Source organism: Patella vulgata, chromosome 8 (genome assembly GCF_932274485.2).
Source record: "Patella vulgata chromosome 8, xgPatVulg1.2, whole genome shotgun sequence".
NCBI classification, from domain to species: domain Eukaryota; kingdom Metazoa; phylum Mollusca; class Gastropoda; family Patellidae; genus Patella; species Patella vulgata.
In genome coordinates this window covers 3,729,172-3,756,655 of record NC_065886.2, presented here as the reverse complement: position 1 = coordinate 3,756,655, position 27,484 = coordinate 3,729,172, and the positions used below count along the sequence as shown (strand labels likewise).

The 27,484-nt window shown below is 34.0% G+C and overlaps 1 protein-coding gene across 16 annotated transcripts in view; it reads right to left on the bottom strand.

Moving 5' to 3' along the window:
* Nucleotides 1-567: 567 nt before the first annotated feature.
* LOC126830900 (C2 domain-containing protein 2) overlaps nt 568-27,484 on the bottom strand; it is a 376,226-nt gene continuing 349,309 nt past the window's right edge. For 3 of the 16 annotated variants that reach the window (XM_056103060.1, XM_056103054.1, XM_056103055.1), the window contains 10 exons: nt 26,817-26,925; nt 26,354-26,418; nt 25,436-25,563; nt 23,472-23,658; nt 21,891-22,010; nt 17,789-17,913; nt 11,523-11,543; nt 10,610-10,688; nt 8,510-8,656; nt 568-5,345 (listed from right to left, as the gene is read on the bottom strand). In XM_056103060.1, the coding sequence (XP_055959035.1) occupies nt 5,128-5,345; nt 8,510-8,656; nt 10,610-10,688; nt 11,523-11,543; nt 17,789-17,913; nt 21,891-22,010; nt 23,472-23,658; nt 25,436-25,563; nt 26,354-26,418; nt 26,817-26,925 (1,199 nt within the window). In that variant the 3' untranslated portion in view covers nt 568-5,127. Of the gene's footprint in view, nt 5,346-8,165; nt 8,183-8,509; nt 8,657-10,170; nt 10,209-10,609; nt 10,689-11,522; nt 11,544-13,930; nt 15,226-17,788; nt 17,914-18,042; nt 18,093-21,890; nt 22,011-23,471; nt 23,659-25,435; nt 25,564-26,353; nt 26,419-26,816; nt 26,926-27,484 lie in introns of those variants that run through there. The other 13 variants (XM_056103058.1, XM_056103057.1, XM_050561390.2 and 10 more) reach the window with 13 other exon arrangements.

The window sequence follows — 27,484 nt, the reverse complement described above, 5'->3', positions numbered from 1 at the left end:
ACTTCAATATTTAAAGGATTCTTCTTGTTTATTTTTTGAGAGTATTTAGATTGTTATAAATCAAGCCGTAAATAATATATTAAGATACAACTAGAATGGTACCATCAACAATACAGGTAGCACGATTAGTAAATTATAAGGCACCTGATTTCTAAATCTAAGTCACACATTTCTTTCTTACATAAATAAAGGCAGTGAATTGAATCAAATCATACTATTTAATAAGGACACAACTCAATAACTCCGCTCGACTGGGAACGCAAATTTTTTAGTAGAAAGTGTGTTTTAGAGTTGTTTAGTAGACCTTTTGCAACAATTACTTCATACACAAAGAATAATTAACATGAACGCAAATAGTTTAAAGTGATAGTCGCAATTAAAGTCACATGTTTAAAATAAAATAGTAATCATTAATAATAATCATTTTCTATAGGCTCAATATTCAGTGAGTCTGACACTATTGGGAGAGAGAGAGAGAGAGAGAGAGAGATGGGCTTTAACGTCCACGCGATACAAACCAGGTCATTTCGGGACTAACATATGGTTCAATTTTATTTCATTAATTCGCTTTCGCGTAGGGGTCTTTAGCAGTGGGAGGAAACTTGAGGACCCGGAGAAAACCCACGAGGTTGGACAGGCGACCCTACTCCTTGCCACATACAACCGGGGAAACCACGCCAGTTGACTCAATGACAGACCTTGTCATCCAATCCCCTGAGTAGAGAAATATATCATTTTCAAGTTGCAACATCCAACATTGAACTTTGCAAACTCCAAAGATCGTATAAAAAAACAAGGGCGGTAATTTAATTAAAGTTTTAAAATGATTCCGATGATTGTATAATAATAATGAATTGATAACCTATATCGAAGGGTATGACGTTCTTAGATAAAATGCAACTATCACTTTAACTGAAACCACAAGTCATACCCTGTATTATTCCACATAAACCAGTTAACTTTAGATTCTTACAATCTACCAGGATATAAACTAAAATCTACCAAAAACACCCACTAGTCTACTGTAACAAACATATACAGTGAAACCCCACTATTCAGGCCAGTTCTTGGATTGATACAAATAGGTCTTAATAGTGAGGTGGTCTTTATACCAAGTTTAAATCCCAGAATACAGACTTTATAAATTCTTTTAAAATACGGACGGTATACAAGAGTGAGACGGTCTTTATATCCAGTTGGAATCCCAGGATATTCTTTTAAAATAGGGCCTGTATACTGGAGTGGCCCGTAACAGTGGGTGGTCGTTTAACAGGGTTTCACTGTACCATATAATAGAATATTATACCTTATAATATAATATTATAGATTTGTTAATATGAACCGAATACCCCTATAATGCTGTATTTTAAGTTTATCAAGCTTGTCCAGCGGTTACTCCAATAAAGCATTTATAGAATAATCCCAAAATAATATTCTGTGGTTAGTTGTAATGTTGATATCTTGCCAGCAAAATATCAACAATTATTAACTAACTTTTACCACAAATGTTAAGATTTTATATATTTAGCTACATATTATTTTAAGACAATTACGGTTAATAAAAACCATTATTAAAAAAAAAAAAACAATATTTAATCAGAAGATTATTGATCTTAAATACAACCGGTGAGAATTTCACAGTACATAAATAAGATGCATTATGTAAGATTTAGACAAATGTTATAATAGTTACAAAATAGATCATGCAGAATGAATATAGTGAAAATTTGATTCAAATTACTTTATTATGGGGGAAGTTACGACTGTTTGAAGATGTAGCGTGGATCATTTATTACCATATAGCAACGGTACTGGACAAACGAGACTGACTGGAGGGTTGATTATGGGTGTAAAGAGAGAAATGGGGTTTAACGTCCACTCGACACAAACTAGGTCATTTTGGGACTAACATAGGGTTTAATTTTTTTATTTCAATAATTCGCTTGCGCGTAGGGGTCTTTAGCAGTGGGAGGAAACCGGAGGACCCGGAGAACACCCACGAGGTTGTACAGGCGACCCTACTCATTGTCACGTACACACCGATGAATCGAAACCCTGCCAGTTGACTCATTGACAGACCGTATGATACAGCGCGCGCGTGCTAACCATTCGTCCATCCAGCCCCCCTGATTATGTCTAAATAATAGTTTATATAACATTTGAAGCCAAAATAAAGACGGACGATAGGCATATATAACTCTTACATAATGCATCTTTAAACGAAAATAAAATTAGACTATACTACCTATAATATAACAAAGTATTCCTAGTTGGGGTATTCATATTATCACACAATACACACTAGAGATAATACTCTTATAAAGATAAATAGAAAATAAATTAATTACAAAAAACAAACATGTTGCTGATTATAATAAGAGTATAAATTACTTATAATTGTTTTGGGTTTTTTAATTTGACAATATTAAAAAGAAGTGGTGTTGTCTGTAGGCAGAATGGAGATGTCAATTTGATAAGGAAAATTTGTCTATCAGGAATTTCAGGAATTTTGGGATAGGGGAGGTTTAGGGCTTGCACCTGGTGTATCTCAAACAGCGCGTGTGAATTTCTGGCCTCTTTCTATCTCGTCTGAAAATAGACTCTTTAATAAACTCATTTTAAGGTTTTCTAATCTGGATTCAAGGGAGGTAATTATAAGACCTGTAAGTTTATTATAAATTGAACGATACACCTGTATTGCATAGGTAAAACTTTTAATATCAAATATTAATGATACATATTTTCTATTAATGGAAGAGTATACAGATTCCCTCTCTAAAACAAGCTATAGATCTCCTGCCATTTCCTGGCCTCTTTTCATAAAATATTCCCATAAAAAAAATCAAAAAAATATTTGAGCAGCCAATGATTAAATGCAAAGACATTAATTGATGGATACATAATTAATGTTACATATATAAATAGAGACGGTATCACTAATCATCACCCTAATTTCATATCAAACAGGCAAATCAAAATATAAACAAATCTAAACAAAAAAACAACATTTTAGTTGAGGTTGTAATTAGTACGAACACACTTAACGAGGTAAATTAATTAATTAATCTGATTATGCATTCTATAATTATTAATTATAATAAATACATTCGGTTGATATGACACAGTGTTCAATATTCATATTATATAAAATATTATACACAGTTTTTCTGATAGTTCCCCATCTCGGGTCCTTTTCAAACTCGGGTTTATGCCTACAATTCAATAAAGCCTAGCTGGTTTCTTACTCTTTTGAAACGTCGCAATGCCAAGAAACAAATAGGTCTTCAAAAATGTTACATGGATCTTTTGGACATGGCTGGAGAGAACGCTATACCAATTGAAAACAAAGACCCAAGGTTTTGTGTCTGTTAAAATTGTAGGCCATGTGAATTTTGAAGTGGTTAATAGAATATAGCTTATTATCAGTGTACACACTTTGCTGTTTATGGCACTTAATAGTTGAAAGCAAAACACCTAAATATGCTTGTCAGTCGTCATCTCGGGGATTTTGATGGGGTTTCAATCTTTTCAAGAAGAAAAAGACAATAAAATAAGTGAAATGTTTTAAAGACTATTGACTCATACATATTTATATGAAAACCGCATTTTATTACCATTCTTTATAAACAATTGTTTTACCTACAAACACTCGAGCACATGGACAGTTGTCAAAATATGACGATTCTTAAGATCATCATAGTCTAGTTGATGTTTCATCACCAGGTACAGAAACATCATCAATAGCTTAAAGGAATCTGGTGATTTTACTTTACGGATATCAGATGCTTAGAAATTGGCCATCCGGTTTCGCAACTGTCAAGCTATACAATGTATTCCCGGTCGACTGATGTTTGTCCATAAATTATGTAGTCAAATCTCATGACTAATAAAAATAATAATCATCTATTTATAGAGCGCTGGAATTTCAGTTTGAAAAACTGCTCAAGAGCGCTTAATAATATAATCAGACGAGCGCACGACTCGTCGCATCCAATCAAAAGCATTTGCTTGTTGTTAGACAAACGTCTTAAAGCAGTCAAGGGTTGAATACATTATACGTCTCTTTTTTTACATCACAAGCTTCCCAGTTATCTGTCATTGACCAAACACCAACTAGATTAGGACGACTTGAATACTACATGGACACATACAAGAGTTATAATGGATGCCGAAGACTGTAAATCAATTCTCAAAGCTTACAAACACTACATTACATATTTCAGAGTCTGACGGTAATTAGCATCACTGTACTAACTCAAACTTATTGGCTGGCCGGATCACCCATAATAAACTTCTGCTATATTTCAGAGCTGGATTACAACGGGTACTGGTGTCACTGCATTAACCCAGAGTTATTGCCTGGTCCAAAACACCCATCATCAAACTCTGCTATATTTCAGAGTTGGATTACAACAGATAATGGTGTCACTGCACTAACCCAAAGTTATCGCCTCCTCCAGAAAACCCATAATCCAACCCCACTATATTCCACAGCAGGCTTCACGCTGGTGTGGATGCCATTGCCCTAACCTGAAGCTATTACCAACTGATGGAGAAAAGCTGTAATCCAGCTCTGCTATTGTAATGATTGTTAGTAAGTATCTATTGATATAAATTATTGTACTTGACATTCCCAGTAGCTTTTTGAATCGGACACAAACATTCACAAGATGGTCAGCGTATCGTTATATACATATATATACATATATACCACTGGTACCCTTGGCAACTAGTTACACACAATATTCATGCTTTAAATTTTAAAGGGAAGGGAATACTAACACAGTTTGAAGCATTTCTATTACTTTTCACATGGGATTTGTGTTCCTGATCCTGCTAATTCTGTCACATTGGATTTTTGTTTCTTGATGGACCTTCCAATTCAATGCTCCAGGACTAACAGTAAACCAATCGCAAATATTCCCCAATCAATTCTGCAACTCTAATTTGGTTATTGATCAATATTGTGAATCATCACCTGACTTAAGGTATGTGAATGGCGCCTTCAGTTTAAAGACAGACCAGCTGAAAGCTTTAGACTAGATCACAAGGGTACCAGTAGCAAGACAGTGAAGCTAACTACAGTTCAAAAGGGGAAGATAACAACATTATTATATTAAGTTATTTTCAAGAGACTGACGATCTGTTTTGAGAACGATTAAGAGAACTGTCTCGGGATGGATTCTGTGACCCTGTATTTTTAAAGGAACTTTCTCGTGAGTTGTCTCTGGACTTCGATCTCCTGCGACTTCTACGGAAAAGTTTCTTTAAACTTCCGCCTAATGAGCGAGATTTCTTTAAGTTGGGGGAGGCGTTTCCTTTGGCTCGGACTAACTCCAAATCATCTGAAAGACAAAAAAAACGATCAATTTTAGAATTTAAAAAAAAGTTATTAAAAATGGTAATATATAGATGGTACGATATATATTTGTCTGCTAAACTTTCTACTAATTGAGACTAATCTAGAGTATGTACTGATATAGTAGTGTAACTCTCAACTGTAAATATTATAAAAATAAGCTTCACGAAATAAGAGGGATCACGTTGGCTAAGTGGGTAAGGCGCTGGCTCCCTAGCCTGGAGGTCGGGTGTTCGATCCCTGCATTGGCCGAGAAAGTTCATCCAGCCAGATTTTCAGACGTGGTTCCCCCTTGTCAGTGATACAGCTGTCTAGTCGTTTGGATGGGATAAAATACTGAGGTCCTGTGTACACATTGGCGTGCACATAAAAGATCCCTTGACAGATGGAAGTCGATATAAGAGTAGGCCGTAGTGCCGCTGTCCAGGCAAAATTTCCCCCATAGCACAGTGTATGGCGTATGCCCGTCTTCATTAGTCAAGTTCGGAGCAGAACAGTAGGATGTTTAATCCCATTTCATTTCCATTTCTAGCTATCGATCTTAATTTACTCAAGAGTGGTACAATCCCTATCCCATCGCCCTAACACACCCACATCAAGTCGAAAATATAGAAAACACTGGTTAAGTGCGTAAATACCGAATACCATATATAATTTCAACCAGTAATGACTAAACCATGCAAGTGTGAAATATCTAATGTATGGGAAACACACAAGGATATTATTCATGATTTTAAATTAGATCATCTATCTGCATTATCATTTCCCCCCCCCCCCCAACCCTTCTTCAAGGAAAGTATCATTCCCCCCAACCAAGGAAAGTTGGTTATTTTCACTACAAGCAAAGTATTATTTAGTATGCTCACACAATTCATGAAACGGAACTTATTACAAGATATTTAAACGGGTCATTTCTTATTACCAATAGGCCGACCTGTTTTTCACTTCTCATAACAGGAACACAGCAATTCAACGCGCCCAATAAGGAGGAAGCTGGTTTCAACTCCGTAAAGATATGTAAGATTTAGATAACTCGCTATATTAGTTTAAAAACTTGAATATATTGAAACTTTCAGACAAATTACTAAAGTCTGAGCGAAGTTATGGCTGAAGTTATGGAGAATAGCTACTGTTGTCTTGATTTTCTGGTTTTTAATTAAATTATTAAACGACTATCTTGTTGCAATCCAATGAATATGAGAGCTGATTTATAATCTTGTCATGTTAATAAATGTCTAATTAATAATTTATATAACAATAAAGACCTGCAATTGGCAGATTTAGCTCTTACATAATGAATCTTTAAGTTAAATTTGGATCTCGTACCGCATGCTTAGTTCCTTTCCAAGAACACCAGTATCAGAATTTATCAAAGTTTGTATGTTGCCTTTAACAACATGTTAAGACTATACTTAGGATTGATGACTCTTACTAAGGATGTGTCCTTCCGGGAGAATTGCTGTGAGAAATTATTTTCTGGGAGAATTCATATGCTGTTTGTTCTGTTACTCATAATCTCTAGATCAAGCCTCCAAATTCAAAATTTGAGCATTGAAAAAATATTTTTTTGTGTCTTCAGTAAATGATTTGTATGTTCAAAACATAATTTCTTCTGCGTCCTCGAAATCTGGTTTGACTATTCGCCTAATAGTTTGGATGCAGCTATGGCGGGTGTGGCGCCAGGCAGGGTAAGCTTACTCTTCCGGACACCTGTTACCACTGTTTGTCGTGTACGAGGAGCAGTCCATTTGCCGATTACACTATTTTGCTTGAATACACTATTTTGCCTATAACGTTTTTTAGGACTTCGAATTCTGTCTTATGGTTTGGATTGTTCGTACTTGGTTTTATTTTATTTTAAACATAGTTCATTATCTGATTGGACAATGTTTTTATTTTAAAATCAATGAAAGACATATCTTGTATATATAGTGAGAGAGAGAGAGAAATGGGGTTTAACGTCCACTCGACACAAACTAGGTCATTTTGGGACTAACATATGGTTTAATTTTATTTCAATAATTCGCTTGCGCGTATGGGTCTTTAGCAGTGGGAGGAAACCGGAGGACCCGGCTCCTTGTCACGAACAACCGGGGATTCGAAAACCACGGCAGTTGACTCAGTGACAGGCTTTATGATACAGTGCGCACGTGCTAACCTTTCGGCCATCCAACACCCATGTATATATAGTACTTATGAAAATCTTTTCAAGAATAATTTTGATAAAACATCTGAAAACAAATTGAGGCATATGATAGCGGCAATTATATTACAGGTATTTTTAAAAAAATTAGAAGCTTAAACATACATTATGGGAGATTAGATAAAGAGCTGGCAGTTCTCACTATAATAGTTAAAAACTAGATAATGAAAAGGGAATTTGCTGAAAGTTTCAGTCAAATTGGTCCACTCTAAACCGAGATTTTAGCGATTGAATATTGGGGCTAGCCTCGATCATCATTACTAAATTCGGTAGGATAAAAAAACATAGTCTCGATTATCCATTTTTTTATATTTAATTATGAATGGGAGTTGAACAGGAAATTGGAACCTAATCCAATAAACATTTCAGGCTAGCGATGCCATGGAGAGTTGATAGGTCTGGAGAGTCTGGATAAGTTAATTAATGTCTAATTAATAATTTAGATAACATTTCAGGCCTAAAGAAAGACCTGCAATAGACAGATTTAGCTCTTGCATAATGTATGTTTAAATAACTTGAACAATTCTTATGGATATGGTAAAACTAGAAGTTAGTATACACATTAATGGCCTGATGAGGTTTTTCTTCTGATTTATACCTTACCAAATCATCTCAATAAACTGAAAACAAACACAATAAATAATACCGATAATATCCAACCTGTTTCCAACACAAACAGACAGCAATAATCATTGAAAAGGGACTAGTTTTTAAACATAGATCATTATTCTGTTGTATTTGTCACTCAAAATTTGTCTTGAAAAGCTTCGAAAATGGATGGCATCATTTTGTGCAATTAAATAAAGATCTATGTTTTGGTAGGAATCAAGCAAGCAGGCAAGCGAGGAGAGAAATGTGAGGAAAGGAGGAATGGGAAAAAAAAAGTTAATAGAACGAAAAAAGAAATAAAACAAGTTATAATAGGGATTAAATCTACATAAATCCACCTTTTGATTGAGGACCATAATGTTGTTCTGGTGGTTTTAGAAACCGTCCTTCTTTATAACTCGACGTTTCACGGTCCGCACTATGGGCTCTTTTTTTACGACCAAACGCCTTCTTTAGGGCGCTACCAAAGGTACTCTTCTTTTTCTCTGAGAAGAAAGGTTTTAATTCATTAAGATCGCTAGTTCCTAACTTTTGACTACTATTTGATATATATTCAATGTGTTTTCTCTTATACTTGCAATTATGTATTAAATTAAAAATTATTGTCGACAAATAAACTTTTACCTCTTATTACCTAGACGATATAACTTGGCGTGATTTTCTCTAAATAAATGTCAACAGGTTAATTTGACTATAAATGCTAGGAAAAAGATACCCCCCCCCCCCCCCACCTCCTGCCCCACAAATCTTTTTTTTTCCCCGACACGTCCAATTTTTTTCTTGGCATAAAAGGGTTATCCTGCCTTAATTTTCAAAAATCTAGAGCATTGATTAATATGTTACAGATATTTAACTTCAGACTTACACAGCATTGGTCATTGTTATAATCAGTAGAGAAAATAATGAATTATTAAAATTATTAACCCAGTTGTTTTACTCGAACACTACACGTTATGAGTTTTAGATTTGAATTGCGTTGACGCCTTTAAATCACAGATAACTCTAGATATCTCATTTAAGCCAAATAATGGTTGCATGACTTTGTGGTTTATCCGTAACAGAACAAAATCGACAATTTGTAACCTTATCTCTCTACCAAATACAGGACATTTTAAGGTTTTCAGGAAATACGGTAGATTTTAAATAGAAGATTTTGTAATGAATTGTTATGACAGTGAAAGTGGCACAATTTTCAAATCTCTCCAAGTCTACAATAACACAAATATGTTAGTTTTTGACTTTGCATCCAGTAAATTGAGAATAAATGTTATTAGCATCTTGTTAAACTGTTCTCTCTGGACGATTTTCGTTCCAGTCAAACAATAATCGAGAAGACAACGTTATAGAAAGGTAATGTGTTCATCTGATCCATTGTTGCTCTTAAGTTTATTTTAATAAATATTGAATCTCGATATTCAATAGAAAACTTGTTAATGACCTGAAAAATGTGCCACTGTAAGGTATATTATGAGAAGCACCATAACCTGGATATATATTGATTAAATATATTTTCATAAGAATATCATCATTATCATAATATATACCGACTGGAATGCAAAAACATAAAACTTTGCCCAATTTAATTTCATTTTGACAACTTTTACCAATATTAGGCCTATACTAAGCAGCTAAATATATATAAGAGTGCAATTTTTGGAATACAATTTCTGTTTATTACTGAAGGATGTTTCGACTAGGCCTCTCTATTCAATATCAAGCCATTGTAATTGTATTCCATTGAATTGTCTCCTGTATATATACAGTCCCATAACTAAATCACATTGAAACAATTGAATAAAATTGAAGCTGATTAATTTTATATGCTGCATTCCAGCCTTTATATTAGGAGTAGAAATAACGGTCTAATGCAAAGTACCTTTATTGCCTACCTGGCAAATAATATTTAATATAAAGCATAAACTAAAATGTCGATAGAAATACTAGAAATAAATTCTATTGGACTGGCCCTTAAAGAGTCTATTTTACCCGCTCTACTTACAAATAACTTCAACTGTTCAGCTAGGCGTTATTTCTACTCTGATAAGATTGTTAAAATGTTAAAACAATATCCAATGAACAACAACAGTTTACCATAATTAGAAAATAACTTATAAGTATACTAATTCGATTGTTCCGAAGACCATGGTTGATCACAAATGGGACCTCTGCGGTAAACGTATTCAAACTGTAACTAAATATATTCTGGGGAACATTTGAATAATTTCAAAGGCGGAATATGGAAGTGGGTCTAATGTTGATCACAAATGCGACATCTGCATCAGACTGAGTCGAACTGTAACTAAATGCATTGTGGGGGAAATTTGAATATGGAAATGGATCAACTGTCGGAAATGAATTGAACTCGTATTTAATTTTTATTCAATAACAAAAATGTTTTATATCAGATAAAACAAAACTATCAGTACATAAAATCTCACCTTTGTCGGGTGTTCGAATTTGACGATCTCGTGCTATAGACATATCACCTGTCTCATCAGTAGGTGTACTCTCAATAGTCTTGAAAAGAAAATAGAAAAAATGCAATTAAAACAATATACGAAATGATAAAACATTTACCATTCAAGAAAAATCAATATGTACATAACATCATATCATTTGTTCCTTATTACATTTCAAAAGATGTCGTTTTGTTCACTGTTGGTGAATGTCCAACAATTTGTTTAAATTTTCTACTTAGTTGTTTCCATTATAACGTAAAATTACACATAAAAATTGATTTGTAAAAAATAAACACTAAATAAAGAAACATATTGTACAAGATAAATGAATATTTAAAGTTGCAGTAGCACAAGGCAAAATTAAACTATAAAAACTTAACATTCTACAAAATTCTTATCTTATTTTAATAATAAACTAATGAAGATAAATCATGTATACTTGTCACTGGGGCTACTCCAAAATTAAATTAGTATTTCTTTACACCACAGAATAGTTGATTGTTTACGGGTTTGTGCTGATATTGCTTTTGGATCTGGTTTTGAGGATTTTATTGTAATTACTGATAAAAAACCCTCAACAATCTATACTCTGTGGTGGGTGTAAGTCTGAAATGGTCTGATCTAACCTAAGACGTAGGAAGCTATAATACAGAGGAGAATATGATATCATGCAATATATTGGATAAACAGAGGTGGAAATTTGACAAAATCAATATCTGAACAAAAATGGACACAATTCCACACTATACGAATATTGTTTATTTATATCCTGTGTCCAAACTTTAACCCTTTGTATTATTATATATTTTCAAGAAAAAAATAAAGAAGAAGGAGAAGATATGAACGTCCATAAAATAAAAATAGATACAGCAAATAGTAATATTATTAGTACCTTTATGATGGGTATAGGTTCCTATGGAAAGTTTTAATTAAAAGGAAAAAATAATTCAATATTTAAAGCCACAAACAATACAATGTTCACAACACGTTGCTATGGATATTCATGGTAACCGTGGTTACATTAGTAACCATAGATATACATGCTAACAAATAGTTACCATAGATTACTAAGTTTTGTACATAAAGTAGTCATTATCGATAAGATAAAATTACAAATGCTGTAGTCAAACAACCTATAACAAATAACCGATGTAGCAAACGAAAGTTCCAAGTCAAATTGTGCTGATATATTAGGTAACAAATAGTAAACAAAATCCGCAACCCAAACTCCAATCCATATCCGATCAGATATTCCTGTAGGCTCAACTATCTTCAACACATGTAAACATGCATTAATAGACAACCGAATCCTAAACCTAAGCATCATAATTATGCCATTCAAAAACTCTGCAACCTAAGCATTCCAAACCTTTTCAACGTGAATTCATATCTTAACTTTCCCAAAACATGGTGATCATGCTTGTAAAATGCCTGTGGGATGCAGGATGCAGATCAACTAAAAGAGATTAGTTTTGGTTCAGTTTGATTACAGATTTTTTCGATTAACTGCATTTTGTTGGCGTGTCTGGTTATTAAAAGAAAAACAAACTTGATATTGCAAATGTGTGAGGGAGCATGACCCAATGTCGCCCTCTAAATACGCCACGGCACGTTTGTAAAATGTTAAACGAGCAACAGTTTATAAACACTGTGTATCACAATATTCACACTTTATTCAATTGTTAGTGACATCACAGGACAAAACATGAATTAATATGTAAATATACCACTAATATGCGCATACATAATTAATATATTCCATGTTAACAAGCTGTGCAACAACATGTACATATTATAATCAGTGCTTAGAATAAACACAGCATGCAATACTAACACTAATAAAGCAAATCTGACAAATGTTTTAAATATTATATCACAGTGAGTTTTGAATTGGCAGTTTGAGTCCATAATCCAGCCAAAGGTAACTATGCTTTCGCTAGCAGTATTGTTCAAAGTCTGTATCAATCTCATAATCTATGCAAGATAATTTTTCCCTTAAAACAGTTTTAAGAATCACCATCCAGATTGTATTTTAAAAATATTGTCATGCGTGCTAGAAATTAAAGAGAGTAAATAAAATAGCTTTAGTATCACTGAATATTGTCTAAATAGTTAACCTCCTTCCAGTTAGCCATAAACCATTTGTAAGATGCCTGTTCAATCTAAAGTCAAGCAAATCATGTCTGGGTTTAAACACTACTCTAATCATGCATATTTCATTTCAAAAGAAATGCTTTTTTTAAAAAATAAAACATGTAGTAAGAAACTATTCTTGTGTTTTTCTTGGTGCCAGGTTCCATCAAAATGTTGTCAGCAGTGCTGCATGTGGATGTTTTACATTCCTTTGGATGCTTTTTTATAATTTTGTGGCACAGAATGTTTTGTTTAACTCCTAGAATATTCATAGACTGCGCAGTATCTCGAATTAATGTGAAAATCCAGACTTGATCATTTTACCACTAGAAATTAAAATCTACTTTATTTACAACTAAATTATAATTTTAACTAATAAAAGAAATAATCTAATATGAATTACCTTGAACATCAGTTCTACACCAACAAAAAACAAACACAGCACACGGGACATGGTTGTTAAACACGACACAGTTAGATATTAATAAACATAATGATATCGTAGAACGCTAGCTCGGAGACGATCCTACACATTTTAGCACATATGACCTCATATGTGGGTTAGGGTAAGGGTTAGGAACTGCAGATTTCGTCAAAGTCTCGAGGTGTAAACAGGACTAGCGCTAACCCTTACCCTAACATGCACAATCCACATATGACTTCATATGTGCAGGATCGTTTCCGATCAAATGTTCTCCAATAAAATGTTGTTGTTTTATGTCCTAACCATATTTTTCATTTTAAAATTCTATCTGCTTTCTTTAAATGCAACCCCCTGTTACATCTTTTCCTTCAGTGAAAAACTAAAAAAAATATTTCTACTGGAAGAATGATTTAATGAAGAAAGTTTGTTTTTTTTACTGGTATATTCAAAATTGACAAATATAATGACAACTGAAACTATGACAAAGGCTCACTTATTGTCCTCGAGAAATATATATTTCGAACTTTGTTTGCATTCATATCGAATCTTTGGCTCAAACTAATCCATTTATCCCAAGAAATATTTAATCCAACACACTATGATAAGAAATTCCATCAATGTGTATTTATATCCAACCCACCCAATCCCCTATCAAACCCCTTGTGTATTTGAATGTATATTGAATCTTTGATTTACCCAATCCCTTATCCAACCCTTTGTGATATTAGAGATTAGAAATGCTATACAATCTAAAAATATTTTTATTGCACAACTAACAGGAAACAATAAACATTTCTGGCAAAGCATTTTTCATAATTCCGAAAACAAACAATATGTAATAAGGCCCAATCAATTTAATTTACTGTTCTTAGACGCCTTGATAAATAAATACCCACTTGAATCATGTGAAAAGTGCTTAGTTTAAAATTTGAAAACTTATAAATTTGGAACAAAATCAAAAATTTTTTTCATCAAGTTTCAAAACTTAACAAATCCTCCAAAACAAATCCTTCTGGCCTATCTCATTTGTTTATTTTCTAATTAAACAAATATATGATTAGCTTTATAGCTGGTTAATTTAAATAGATATTTCTACTTAAAACATATTAAATAGACATTTATGTTAATCACATTATACCGTGACCTGTGTTAAAAACAAAAATAATTTTTTCCCCAAAAATACAAATTTCATTTTTTTTCCCAAAAAATACAAATTTCATTTTTTTTTTTTCTGAAAATAAAAATTTCATTTTTTTCTTCTGAAAATTAAAATTTCATTTTTTTTTCTTTTGAAAATACAAATTTCATTGTTATCTTCAACACAATTCAAATTTTTGGGGGAAATCATATAAAAATCTTTTATGCTAAATATTTTGGCCATTCCCCACCACATTTAAAGATTTGTTGGCATATTATACTACAAATACGATTGGAACAATTCACAATAGAACACATTTTTGGTAACACAAAAAACAATTCCCCGAGTTAATTCAAATTCAAGACAGAAAAAAATAATTCAAAGGCAAATATTAATTCAATCAACACATATTATAATTTAAAAATGAATTAATTTAATAAATTCAAACCTAAACCAAATAAAAAAAAATATGGAAGAAAAAGAAGACAAATAAGTCTTTTTGAAATCATTGAAATCCAATTAAAGTAAATTATTTGAAAGATATCATAAGTATAATAAAATATACTAAATTAAAAAAAAAAAAAAGCTTATATAATTTTAGATCATAAAATATTTACTAGAACAAAAAATTTAAATTAATCAATAATTTTCTAATTAATGTATAAATCACAGCCTATGATAAATTTTATCCTACTTAATGTTAACATATCTGATAGCCATCTTACATCTATGATTATAGTTAATATATTCTAACAATTAGGCGGCATCTAATTTCTTTTCTCCTTTTTCGTAGAAAAAAATAATATCTGTACAATATCAAAATGTTAGCAAAAATAAAAACGTGTGAAAATGAGTATGAGTTGATACTTCCTTCAAGATTTGTTGTTATTTTTAAGGAGGCTGAATAAAATGGTAGACAAAATTTATTTTTATTTAATATACGAAAAGATTTTGTTAAACCTTGATGGGCAATCTGATTATAATACAGATGTATATTTCATTTTGTTTTTTATACTTTTGATGGCATCTACTTCACAAAGATGTGGAAGTTCGCATCAGAGGCCATACGAGTGGCTTTTGACCCTATGACATCAGACATTTGATTAACCAATCAGAGTTTATGTATCTAGTTGGTTACCCACAGTTCCGTGCACCTTACGACAAAAATCGCCATAACAGATTGTTTCATTGACTAATCCCTCACATCATCCAAAGCGCGGGTTATATAACATCTCTTCCAAATCCTAGTGTAGTAAAGACAAGTAAAACAAAATTTTGAACTATAAAAAAAAAAAATCATAGGATCTGTGTTTTAATCAGATTGTGGGATGGGGGTGTTTGTCATTGAGTTCAAGTCGTTAAGTATTAGAAAATAGTATATTTTGTCTTCACCCAGTTATATGTTACGTTAATCACTCGAATTGATATATGGATTCGGACAGTGTTTATTACCCCTTCACCCATATTGTCAGATTATTCTTTTCTTTTCTCGATTCTGTAATAAGTTTAAACCTACAATGCTATATGCAGACCATTCTGGAGAATTTTAACAAGAGCCCATTATCGAAAAGCCACGATTCTTTTAATGCTGATACATTCAAATCCGTCACATGCACAGAAATCTAAACAGGCGACATGCCATATATCTATATTCAACACACTGATATATAAATACTTATAAATCTTCGTTAACACTTATATCATGCAATAGAAAGTTCTGATGTCATCAATATGTGACTTATAGAGCACCCTTATAAAAATATCAATCAGTTACCCCCCCTTTCTAATTCTAATCTCAAATAAACTTTTCATGGCACCCTGTTAGAGTCTTAATCAGTTATCCCCCCTTGCTAATCTCAAAAAAACTTTTCATGGCACCCTGTAAGAGTCTTAATCAGTTCCCCCCCCCCCTAATCTCAAATAAACTTTTTAGGGCACCCTATAAGATTCTTAATCAGTTAGAAGATAATGGTTATCCCCCTTTTGGTTATCTCGAATAAATTTTATAATAACGTTTTCTATCCAGCAATATGGGAATTATGATCAAAACTGTTGTCTGTCGATCACAGATAAACTAAGAGTCTTATCTTCCCTTTGCTAATCTCAAAAAAAGTTTATTGTAATGTTTTTGTAATGCCTAATCAATTAGACGAATGTGAAATATTGTGTTAATAAAATTTGTGGAAATCCCAATGAAAATTTGTACTCATTTTAAAAATTCCAATGAATATTTTTACTCATTTTAAAAATCACAATGAAAATTTTTACTCATTTTAAAAATCACAATGAAATTTTTTACTCAATTTGATCAAAACATAAAAAAGATTTTAACAAACTTAAATACTTTTTAATATGAAACAAAGGGAAGATAATTTGTCTAATTATTAGAAACAGTATATCAAATCACATCAGTATTTGGCATAAAATAGAACACAATATTGGCATGCGTTATATAATATCAGATTTTATAATTTCACTCCCTCTATTCATTTAATACGAATTTGGAGTTAGTATGGAAAACAATTGGGATAAAAATTACACTAAAAATATATTTCAGTTTGGAATTAATTTGAAGTGTAACAAGTCCAATTTGTGATTATTAATATAAGAATCTGGTCACTTGACTGATTAGAAATGTTTTACCATGAAAGATTTTCTGCAACCCTGCCTATGATCATATATATTTACACACTTATCACAGATTTGTCAAAATATAATAGGAGAGAGAGATAGAGAGAGAGAAATGGGGTTAATTGCCCCCCCCCCCAATCCCCTCCCCAAACATAATAGGAGTATTAATGGGACTATGTGTTGATCAGTTTGAGTCATAAAAACATTATGATAAAACTACTGAAATAAATACTATAGTCATTTGTTTCAAAATGATCAATAAGTTAAAACTGCATTATGTAAGATTTAGATAAAGAGCTGATCATTCTTGTTACAATGTATGAATATACTGAAGATTTCATTTAAATTATCGTAGCAAAGGTACTTAACAACGGAGGATAAATAGCGAATACCCATTTTATCATTCAAGTTTTAAATCATGTGAGTGTTCAAATCCATTTAAATCTCTGTCTCGAGAGTTGATTGTCATATGAATAAATGTCTAAAGAAGCCAAAAGAAAGAAAGAACTGCGATAGCCAGATTTAGCTCTTATATAATGCATCTTAAATCTATAATGGTTAATTAGACTTCTGTATGAACGACTTTATGTGTAACATCCACATCAACTGATTCAATGGGAACCAAATTCTCCTCCGAAACTCGTCTTCTAATAGTGGTGGCCATAAACGCATCGCTTGGATCTAAGTAATTTTTATAAATATAATGTCTAGGAGAATTAAATGACCTTGATAAATCTTCTGCTGAAGAGGTCAAGGACAGAGTAGATCGTGACTTTGACCTTGATGTTGGAGATGTATTTAACGAAAGTAAGGACTGTGACCGATTTCTTACCCTCTTGACCCCAGTGATGACTAACGTGCTTGTTTTAGTTGGGGTTCGTGGACGTTTGGCACGATCTGATAACTCTCTAATCGCAGCATCTGTCACAGATTCAACACCGTTTACAACTATCAACTCTGTAACACAAATAGTAAAACACATTCTCATTGGTTAATTCAAACTAAATCTAAAACACATTCTCATTGGTTAGTCTTATAATCCAGTCAACTAACAGGCATTCCTATTGGTTGTTTCGGCCTACTTACTGGGTTATACCGGCCTGGTTCACGATCATATTGTAAAATGGGTGAGGGACCTGAAAGACAAGACTACATTAACATATCTGTAATAAATATAATATATTTAAGACAAGATAAAATAAAGTTTATAATCTGTTTTGTCAGACACCCCAACTTCGTGCGGTCCCACTTCTTTTAACACACACACCAGTTTTTCACAAATTAAAGAACGATCCCCAGTGGGCTAGATCACCCATCAGTGGGTTGGGGTAAGCCTTTCAATATTAATTTTAATTAATAATTTCTCTGTTGATGAGAAAATATCCCTATTGCCCGTGTTTTTCATAGAAAAAGTTGAAATTGTGTAAAAATGCCCGTTTGAGTTGGTTCCAAGATGCATTTTTAAGGAAAATGATTTGCTCATGCTTTTGGAATTCTTTACTATAATCAGGATGGTATCTGAATGTGTGTATGAGGTATGAGCATTATTATTGTTTACTATCATCAAGATGGTATCTGAATATGTGTATGAGGCATGAGCATTGTAATTGTTTACTATCATCAGGATGGTATCTGAATATGTGTATGAGGCATGAGCATTATTATTGTTTACTATCATCAAGATGGTATCTGAATATGTGTATGAGGCATGAACATTGTAATTGTTTACTATCATCAGGATGGTATCTGAATGTGTGTATGAGGCATAAGCATTATTATTGTTTACTATCATCAAGATGGTATCTGAATATGTGTATGAGGCATGAGCATTATAATTATTTAGGCCATACCAATTTGATTTTCTTTTTTTCTGGGCCTTGATCTTGCAAAGATGTTTTTTTCTTAAAGGACAATATTGGTGCCAGTCATTATCACATATGTGATAGAACTGGTTAAACACATTCCAAATATTATTTTATCACTCGGCCTCGAGTTCACAAAACATTCTCAGACTTAAGTTAAGAATTTACTCAAAATTGCTCGCCTTATTTTAACTAAAATATAGCCCTTTATAAAACTTATGCTGTTTTGATGTATCAAATACATCAATAAGAAACTATGTGCAAAGTTTTGTGTTTCTTCATCAAAGATATTTCTCATAAACAGTGAATGAAAGTTGAGTAAATTCTTAACTTAAGTCTGAAAATGCTTTGTGAACTTGGGGCCAGTTCTATCACATATGTGATAATGACTGGCACCAATATTGTCCTTTAAATTCAAAACTTAAAAACAGAGATAGAAACAGACAGAAATGGGGTTTAACGTCCACTTGAAACAAACTAGGTCATTTTGGGACTAACACATGGTTCAATTTTATTTCAATAAATCGCTTGCACATAGGTGTCTTTAGCAGTGGGAGGAAACCTGAGGACCCGGAGAAAACCCACGAGGTTGGATAGGCGACCCTACTCCTTGTTATGTACAACCGGGGATGAAAACTTAAAAGGAAAAGCTTATGAACAGCCCAACCAAGCTGTTTTAAATAATAAGAAGGAAAATTTCTGCAGGTGTTCATGAACAACAACAGGATGGTAAATATTACCACAATGTGTTGTGTGTATATCAGTGACCTTTAATGACCTCCACGTATCTATCAATCAATTTCACATCTCTTTAAGTTGATTAACCAGGAAATATCTGATATACTGCAGCTGATAAACACATGTTTATCCTACCTATATACATATAATAGACTGACCCAATACGCCAATATCTAATATTAAACAGTAAGTAATGGAATAGTTTAGTATATTATAAAAGGGGTGTATATAGACTGTGATATATAAAGATGTACCTTGTTCATATGTTTCTATATTTATATATTGAAGTGGATAATATTACACAACAAATGATAGATCAGCTACATGTCTGTATATTATTGTGATATATATATATGGTGATTATACATAAATGAGTTGGGTGCCAGATTAAGGTTAGGGCTAGGGGCAGCAGCCAGTTGGAGGGTGTATTATCAGATTAAGATGAGATCTTTGAGGGTTTAAGGGCTGAAGCTAAGTGGAGAGAACAGTGTCAGATAAGGGTATTAGGTTTTAGGGACGGAAGCCAGCTGGAGAGAGCAGTGTAAAATCAAGCCGAGATCCTTGGGGGTATAGGGGCTGAAGTCAGTTGGAGAGAGCTGTGTCAGAATCAGACATGATCCTTGAGGGTTTAGGGGCTGAAGCCAGGTGCAAGGAGAAGTGTCAGATTAGGATATTGGGTTTTAGGTTCTGAAGCCAGCTTCAGGGAGCAGTGTCAGTTCAAGATATTGGGTTTAGGGGCTTCAGCGCGAGAACTGCCAGAGATAAAGGGAAAAGTTATTTCATTTGTGAATGTATCAGTACACTAAATTATGTATTCAAAAAAGGGGGTATTATTGTATACATACATATAGGCAATAAACATGTTACCACTAAAACTCTGTACTGCATACCATGGTAATTGGTGGGTGAAAATACTACTGGCAACGTATCACCCCTCCACCCATCATACCGCCACTCAACTTATGTATGCATTACAAAGTGAGATGTATGGGTATAGCTGTAGCAGAACATGAGGTCTATATGTATTATGGGTGTATTACAAGGTGTGGTATATGTATGAGTGTATTACAAGGTGTGGTATATGTATGGGTGTGTTACAAGGTGTGGTATATGACTGTGCGTGTTACAAAGTGTGGTATATGTACGAGTGTATTACAAGGTGTGGTATATGTATGGGTGTGTTACAAGGTGTGGTATATGTATGGGTGTGTTACAAGGTGTGGTATATGAAGTAAGGGTGTATTACAAGGTGTGGTACATGACTGCGTGCATTACAATGCGTGGTATATGTATGGGTGTATTTAAAAGGTGTGGTATATGTATGAGTGTATTACAAGGTGTGGTATATGTGTATATTCCCTTTAGAGTATAGAGCATATTTTATCTCATTATATCAATGATAGGTAACATGAATGTGGTTATAAGTCATAATAATAATAATAATACACAACATGCAGGTTAGACACAATCAACCAGTCTTTTGTCATAATACACAAACAACATCTGCATATCTGAAACTTTCAAATAAACTCTCAAAAATAATAATTATTTTTTTTAACATTGACATCAACAAACATGGGTAATATTGTTATTAAATAAAATTATTTCTTAGTGATGTCTAAATTCTCAAAACAAAGAGAATATTGGCCACCATCACAACTAATAGGATGTGATTTCAGGTGTTCAGGTGAGACCTGTATAGTCAAGACTACAATAATTCCGCTTTTTAAAGGATACAGTACACTCCCAGCATATTAGGCCAGATTCTACATGTTGGAAATGAATCACTTAGTATTTGGAGAATTTTTTAAAATTTATATTTTCATTTAAACATTTTAAACCAATTTTTGAATTGTTTTTGATATTGGTCGCTAAAACATTCTATTATTTACATTAGAAATTTAGAAACTTTTGCTTCTACTATTAAGAATGTTATTTCAGATTTTCTAGGAGTGTACTGTATTACAAGAGAGAGAGAGAAAGAGAGAGAGAGAGAGAGAGGGGGGGAGAGAGAGAGAGGTGGGGAGAGGGGGAGAGAGAGAGAGGGGGGTTTAAATTTCGCTGGACACAAACTGGGTCATTTCCTGATTTCTTGACTAACACACGATTCAATTTTATTTCATTATTTCGCATGCCTCTTAAGCTGTAGGAGGAAACCAGAAGACCGATAGAAAACACCAGAGGTTAGACAGGTGACCCTACTCCTTGTCACGTACAAACAGATAATAGAAACCACGCCAGATGACTATATAAGAGACCTTATGACCCCTCGTGAATAAAGCATTCAGTCCTCTTCAGGTCTAGAAAATGTAATTTGTTCTGAGTGGTATTTACCTGACGATGCTGATAACGAACTGTCGTTGGTGATGATAAAAGGGGACGAACTCTCACCACTACATTCAGACCCAGAAAAGTCAGCATTAATATGACGTTTTTGTACAAGATGGGGAGAACCTATTAAAAACAACACAAAAAAAAACATGCACTGGTTATTCACAAACAAAGCAAAAAACACAAACAGGAAACGTTTCACTGGGTTAAATATACAATTATTTAAAATTTCATTAATGCCTTTTGATATCTAAACTAAAATCATGATAAACAATTGCATATCTGAAGTAAAATCATGATAAAACAATTGTATATCTCAATTAAAATCATGATAAAACAACAATTGTATATCTCAATTGAAATCATGGTAAAACAATTGTATATCTCAATTAAAATCTCAATAATGGATGCATTTCTTGTGTTCAAGACAGCAAAGATCCATGCATATTATTTTGATGAATGGAAAACTACAGGATGACATCATCACTTTCATCATTGAAATTTAGTGACACTAGGTGGTAGACTTAAACTGCACTACAAGGATGTATGCCATATTGCCACCGTCCCGGTAAAATTTCCCACATAGAACACTATGCGGCTTATGTCCATCTTCACTAGCCCAGTTGGAGCAAAACCTTAGTGTACAGGGAACAGTTTGGGAATCTAACTGATTTGAGCGAAGTTATTTTACCTTCGCTCACATTTTATTTAGGGTTTAAAAAAGGGATGAACAGTGTTCTTCAAACCATGCTATAAGGTAATGATGTTGTTTCACACACAATGAGAAATTAGTCTAGATTATGAGTTTTATGATATCTAGCATGAATGACATCAACAGGTATTTTTTCTTAAAGGGACAATAACACTCTTGCTGGCTTGACAGCTCCAGAAAATAAATAATAGCCTTATTCTAAGTATTAGATGTTTAAGTGTCCGACCTGTTGTGTAAATTATCCATTACATCCAATTTTACTTGTCCAGAAAGTTCGAAAATATTTTTAAATCCAAGTCACATTTGAAAAGGTTTACGTTAGGCTTTTCAAATCATTTAGTTGAATTTTTCCAATTTTTTAAATTAGGTGTGTTAAGATGAAATTTGTATCATCAATTAATTGAAATATTCTAAAATAGTACAATTTGTTGACCAGTATAAAGATTGGGACATATTATTCAGTTACAACAAGAGTGGTATTGCCTTTAAAAAAAATGGAGGAAATGTTTATTTAACTCAATGCTTGTTTGTTAAAATATATAATTTGTATTGTTGAGTGGGTTATGAGGCAGTGATTATAGAGATGAGGCGCGCCAGTGCTGAATTTACATTTCCTATGTTCTGTAAAAAAGTTTTCCTCTATGTCAGAGAGAAAGAGAGAAATGGGGTTTAACTTCCACTCGACACAAACTAGGCCATTTCATTTCAATAATTTGCTTGATCTTGAGGGGTCTTTAGCAGTGGGAGGAAACTGGAGGACCCGGAGAAAACCCACTAGATTGGACAGGCGACCCTACTCCTTGTCACGTACAACTGAGGAATCTTCCTATATGTCAACTAGAATTATTGGTGTGATTTATATTGATGTTTACCATCTAATCCTGGGTCCTGGTTTCCGTAAGGTGATTTCTCTGTAGTTGTCCTCGTAGTGGTAACCACGGTACCACCAGGTGTCACTGTACGACCGGTTTCGATACGTCGTTTAGGAGAGATCTGGTTGCTAGCGGCAGCAGAAATATCCAATAATAAATCAGCTTCTGAAGGATCCATGAACAGGAACTGGAAAAAGACAAATGAATAAAAAGAATAAAAAATCCGAAATTGCCCACCATTTTAAAGAGAGAGAGAGAGAGAAATGGGGTTTAACGTCCACTCAACACAAACAAGGTCATTTCGGGACTAACATATGGTTTAATTTTATTTCAATAATTCGCTTGCGCGTAGGGGTCTTTTAGCAGTGGGAGGAAACCGGAGGACCCGGAGAAAACCCACGAGGTTGGACATGCGACCCTACTCCTTGTCACATACAACCGGGGATTCGAAACCACGACAGTTGACTCAATGACAGGCCGTATGATACAGCACGCACGCACTAACCATTCGGCTACCCAACCCCTCACCATTTTGAAACTACAACTGTGGGATCCATCAGAACTAGAAGTAAAATCAGACCCGAAAGCATGCCGAGCTCAGAGGCCTTCAGCAAATACTCTGTTTAGCCCTTAACCAGTCCACGAGGTTGGACAGGCCATTCTACTCCTTGTAGCATACAACTGGGGAATCGAAACCACGGCAATGATATAATGCACACACGCTAAGCGTTCGGTCATCAAACCCCCCCTTTAATCTTTATCACCTGGTAGGTGTAAATATTGACTACCCCAGTTAAACTTTAGGAGAGAGAGACAGGCAGAGGGAGAGAGAGAGAGACAGAGAGAGAGAGAGGGGGTTAGAGAGAGAGAGAGAGTTTAATGTCCACACGACACAAACTAGGTCATTTCAGGACTAACACATGGTTGAATTTTATTTCAATAATTCGCTTGCATGTAGGGGTCTTTAGCAGTGGGAGGAAACCAGAGAACCTGGAGAAAACCCACGAAGTTGGACAGACGACCCTACTCTTTGTCCCGTACAACCAGGCAATCGAAACCACAGCAGTTGACTCAATGACAGACCTCAATGACAGGGTGCACATGCTAACCATTCGGACATCCATCCACCACCCACACCTTCCGCAAATACTCTGTTTAGTAATCAGTGACAGTAATAAATCTGGATGGATTGTTTGTTTCTTCTGTGTTTTACTTTGCAGGAAAGGGAAGAAATTTAACAGTACCTCAGTTATTTTGAGACTAACATAAGCTAATATTTTGCTATGGTCATGTGTGCAACGCTGGGGACATGAACTCTTAGTGCGTACACATGAGGACTAACAGATTCTACCCCTTACAATTTTTTTAGCAGTTTTACTGCACTGTATACTATTAAGGCTACATGTGATCAGTTAACCCTTCAGGACTTGGTACATGTTAACATAGACTACCCTAGTTAACCCTTCAAGACTTGTTAATATAGACTACCCTAGTTAACCCTTTAGGACTTTGTACATGTTAATATTGAAGAAAAGTGATTTATTAAATACTGTCTGAAACTGCTCTTCCTTTGACCACCAAGATAAGTTACAGAACCATTTTCTAGTCATAGTTGTGCACATCACCAATGCAGCTTGGTGCAGTCTAAGGAACCCTAGTTAGGGTGGTCTAAGGAACCCTAGTTGTGGCGGTCTAAGGAACCCTGGTTGTGATGGTCTAAGGAACCCTTGTTGGGATGGTCTAAGGAGCCCTAGTTCAGACGGTCGAAGGAACCCTAGTTGGGACAGTCTAAGGAACCCTAGTTGGGGCGGTCTAAGGAACCCTGGTACAGGCTGTCTAAGGAGCCCTAGTTAAGGCAGTTTGTCAGTTGAAGGAGCTATAATTAGGGCTGTTTGGGGCGATCCAATGAGCCATAATTTGGGCGACTTAAGACAATCGAAGTACTAAACGGATTAATGTCATACCTCTACAGTTAAAGCTCCACATGAATTATCTAGAAACCCAGGTCGACTCTGTAACGCTAAAATCTGTCTGGTACTTGGAGTTTTACGTAGATCATCAATGTACACGATAGATTCTCCGATAAACTCTTCTGTAATAAAAATATAATTTCTGACATACAAATCTCAAAATCTACCAGTGGTTAATTAAAAAAATTTAAAATACAGATGTGACGTCATCCTTTGATGTTGGCGTACCACTATTTCAAATAATCGTACGGGCAATGTGTCAAGTGTAACTAGTTAAAATATTGAAAACGAGTGACGTATTTCATTGCAAAGCATGTGCAAGTCTCTGTATTTTAAATTGTTTAATGGTCTCGAGCTTAAGACATTGCGTAATATATTGTAAAAACACTCGGGCGTACGACCCTCTTGTTGTTACAATATATTACTTAATGTCTCGCTCTCGACCATTCTGAATTTCTGGTATTTCCAATATTGAAATAGAAATTAGGGCTTATGTGTTTATTATACATAAATACAATAATATTATTAAAGACTACCATTCAGTATTTGGTTTTTGCCGAGTAAATAGGAATTTCTGAATTTTGCTCTTTTTCAATATACATGTATATTGGAAATGAAATTAAAATTGAAATTAGGGCTAATGCATTTTATACCATAAGCCCTAAATACAATATTATTACCAAAGGCGACTTCTTGACAGAGTGTTCCTCAGATTATAGAAGTGAGCAAGGGCCAATTACTCCAGATATATAATTATTTGGATCTGTTGACCAATATTAATCTTCTTGTACTACGCTCGGAATCAAGCCCACGATATAGCATTCAAACAGTGCTATTTCCGACTACCACAAAGTGGGAAGGGAATAAAGATTCCATTAGGAATTCCCACCGTATGATTTTTAAATTACTAACCTCCAGGTGATTTTGCCCGATCATAAACTTCTAAGCGTAATTCTCTGGTATCCTGGGTAACATCACTAATAATATAAAACATTGTTCTAATATTATCTCTGTTTAAAATACAACATCTGAACTTTCCAAATAAGTACAAGTTCTAATAAATATGAAGTGATATCAGGTTGTTCTGATATGGTATCAGGTGTTCTAATGAAAAAGAAGTGTTCTAATAAATGGGAAGTGGTACCAGGGTCTTCTGATAATTTGGAAGTGGTATCAGGGTCTTCTGATAATTTGGAAGTGGTACCAGAGTGTTTTAATAAAAAGTGTTATCAGGGTGTTCTGATAAATATGAAGTGGTATCAGAGTGTTCTAATAAGAAGTGGTATCAGAGTATTCTGATAAATAAGAAGTGGTGTCATGATTAAACCTTTCCATTATTTTATAATGTCTACTAGAAGTTAAAATAACAACTTACAACAGAAAATGTTCATCCCAGAATGGATTAATGGTATTTTTAACGGCACTTGTACTGTAGTTTTGTACTGGATCATCCAGTAAGAGAAGACAAACTGGTTCTACAGTACCTGTAATATACAATAAGACACTGGATAATCCAGCCTTGTATCGCCTATACAGCTGTCAGGATAACAATGTCTACAGATAGGAGCCGTGGTTGCTCAGTGAGTTGGCACCAGGGGGACTGGGGTTCGATCCCAGGGTTGGTCAAGAAAGTTTCACTTGTCCGTGGGTGCTGGGTGGAGAAAGTGACAAAGGCATTGTCTAGTCATTCAGATGGAACAAAAAGTCAAGGTCCAGTGTACTCCTTGGTGTGCAAGCCAACAGAAGAACCCTTGTCTGGTATAAATTATAATGCTTTTTCTATTGTCTCATACACAAGGAACCAATCTATGTACCAAGATGAACTATGATACTGGTTTATTAAACATACATTGTGTAAGAGCTAAATCTGCCTATTGCAGGCCATTCTTTAGGCCTGAAATGTTATCTAAATTATTAATTAGACATTTATTAACATGAAAAGAAGATAATCAACTCTCAATGCCACATTATCTGTCCAATTTTTAATGGATTTGAATCCAATCTGCTGTTCAATCAAGACTACAAAGATTTTAAAATAAGATT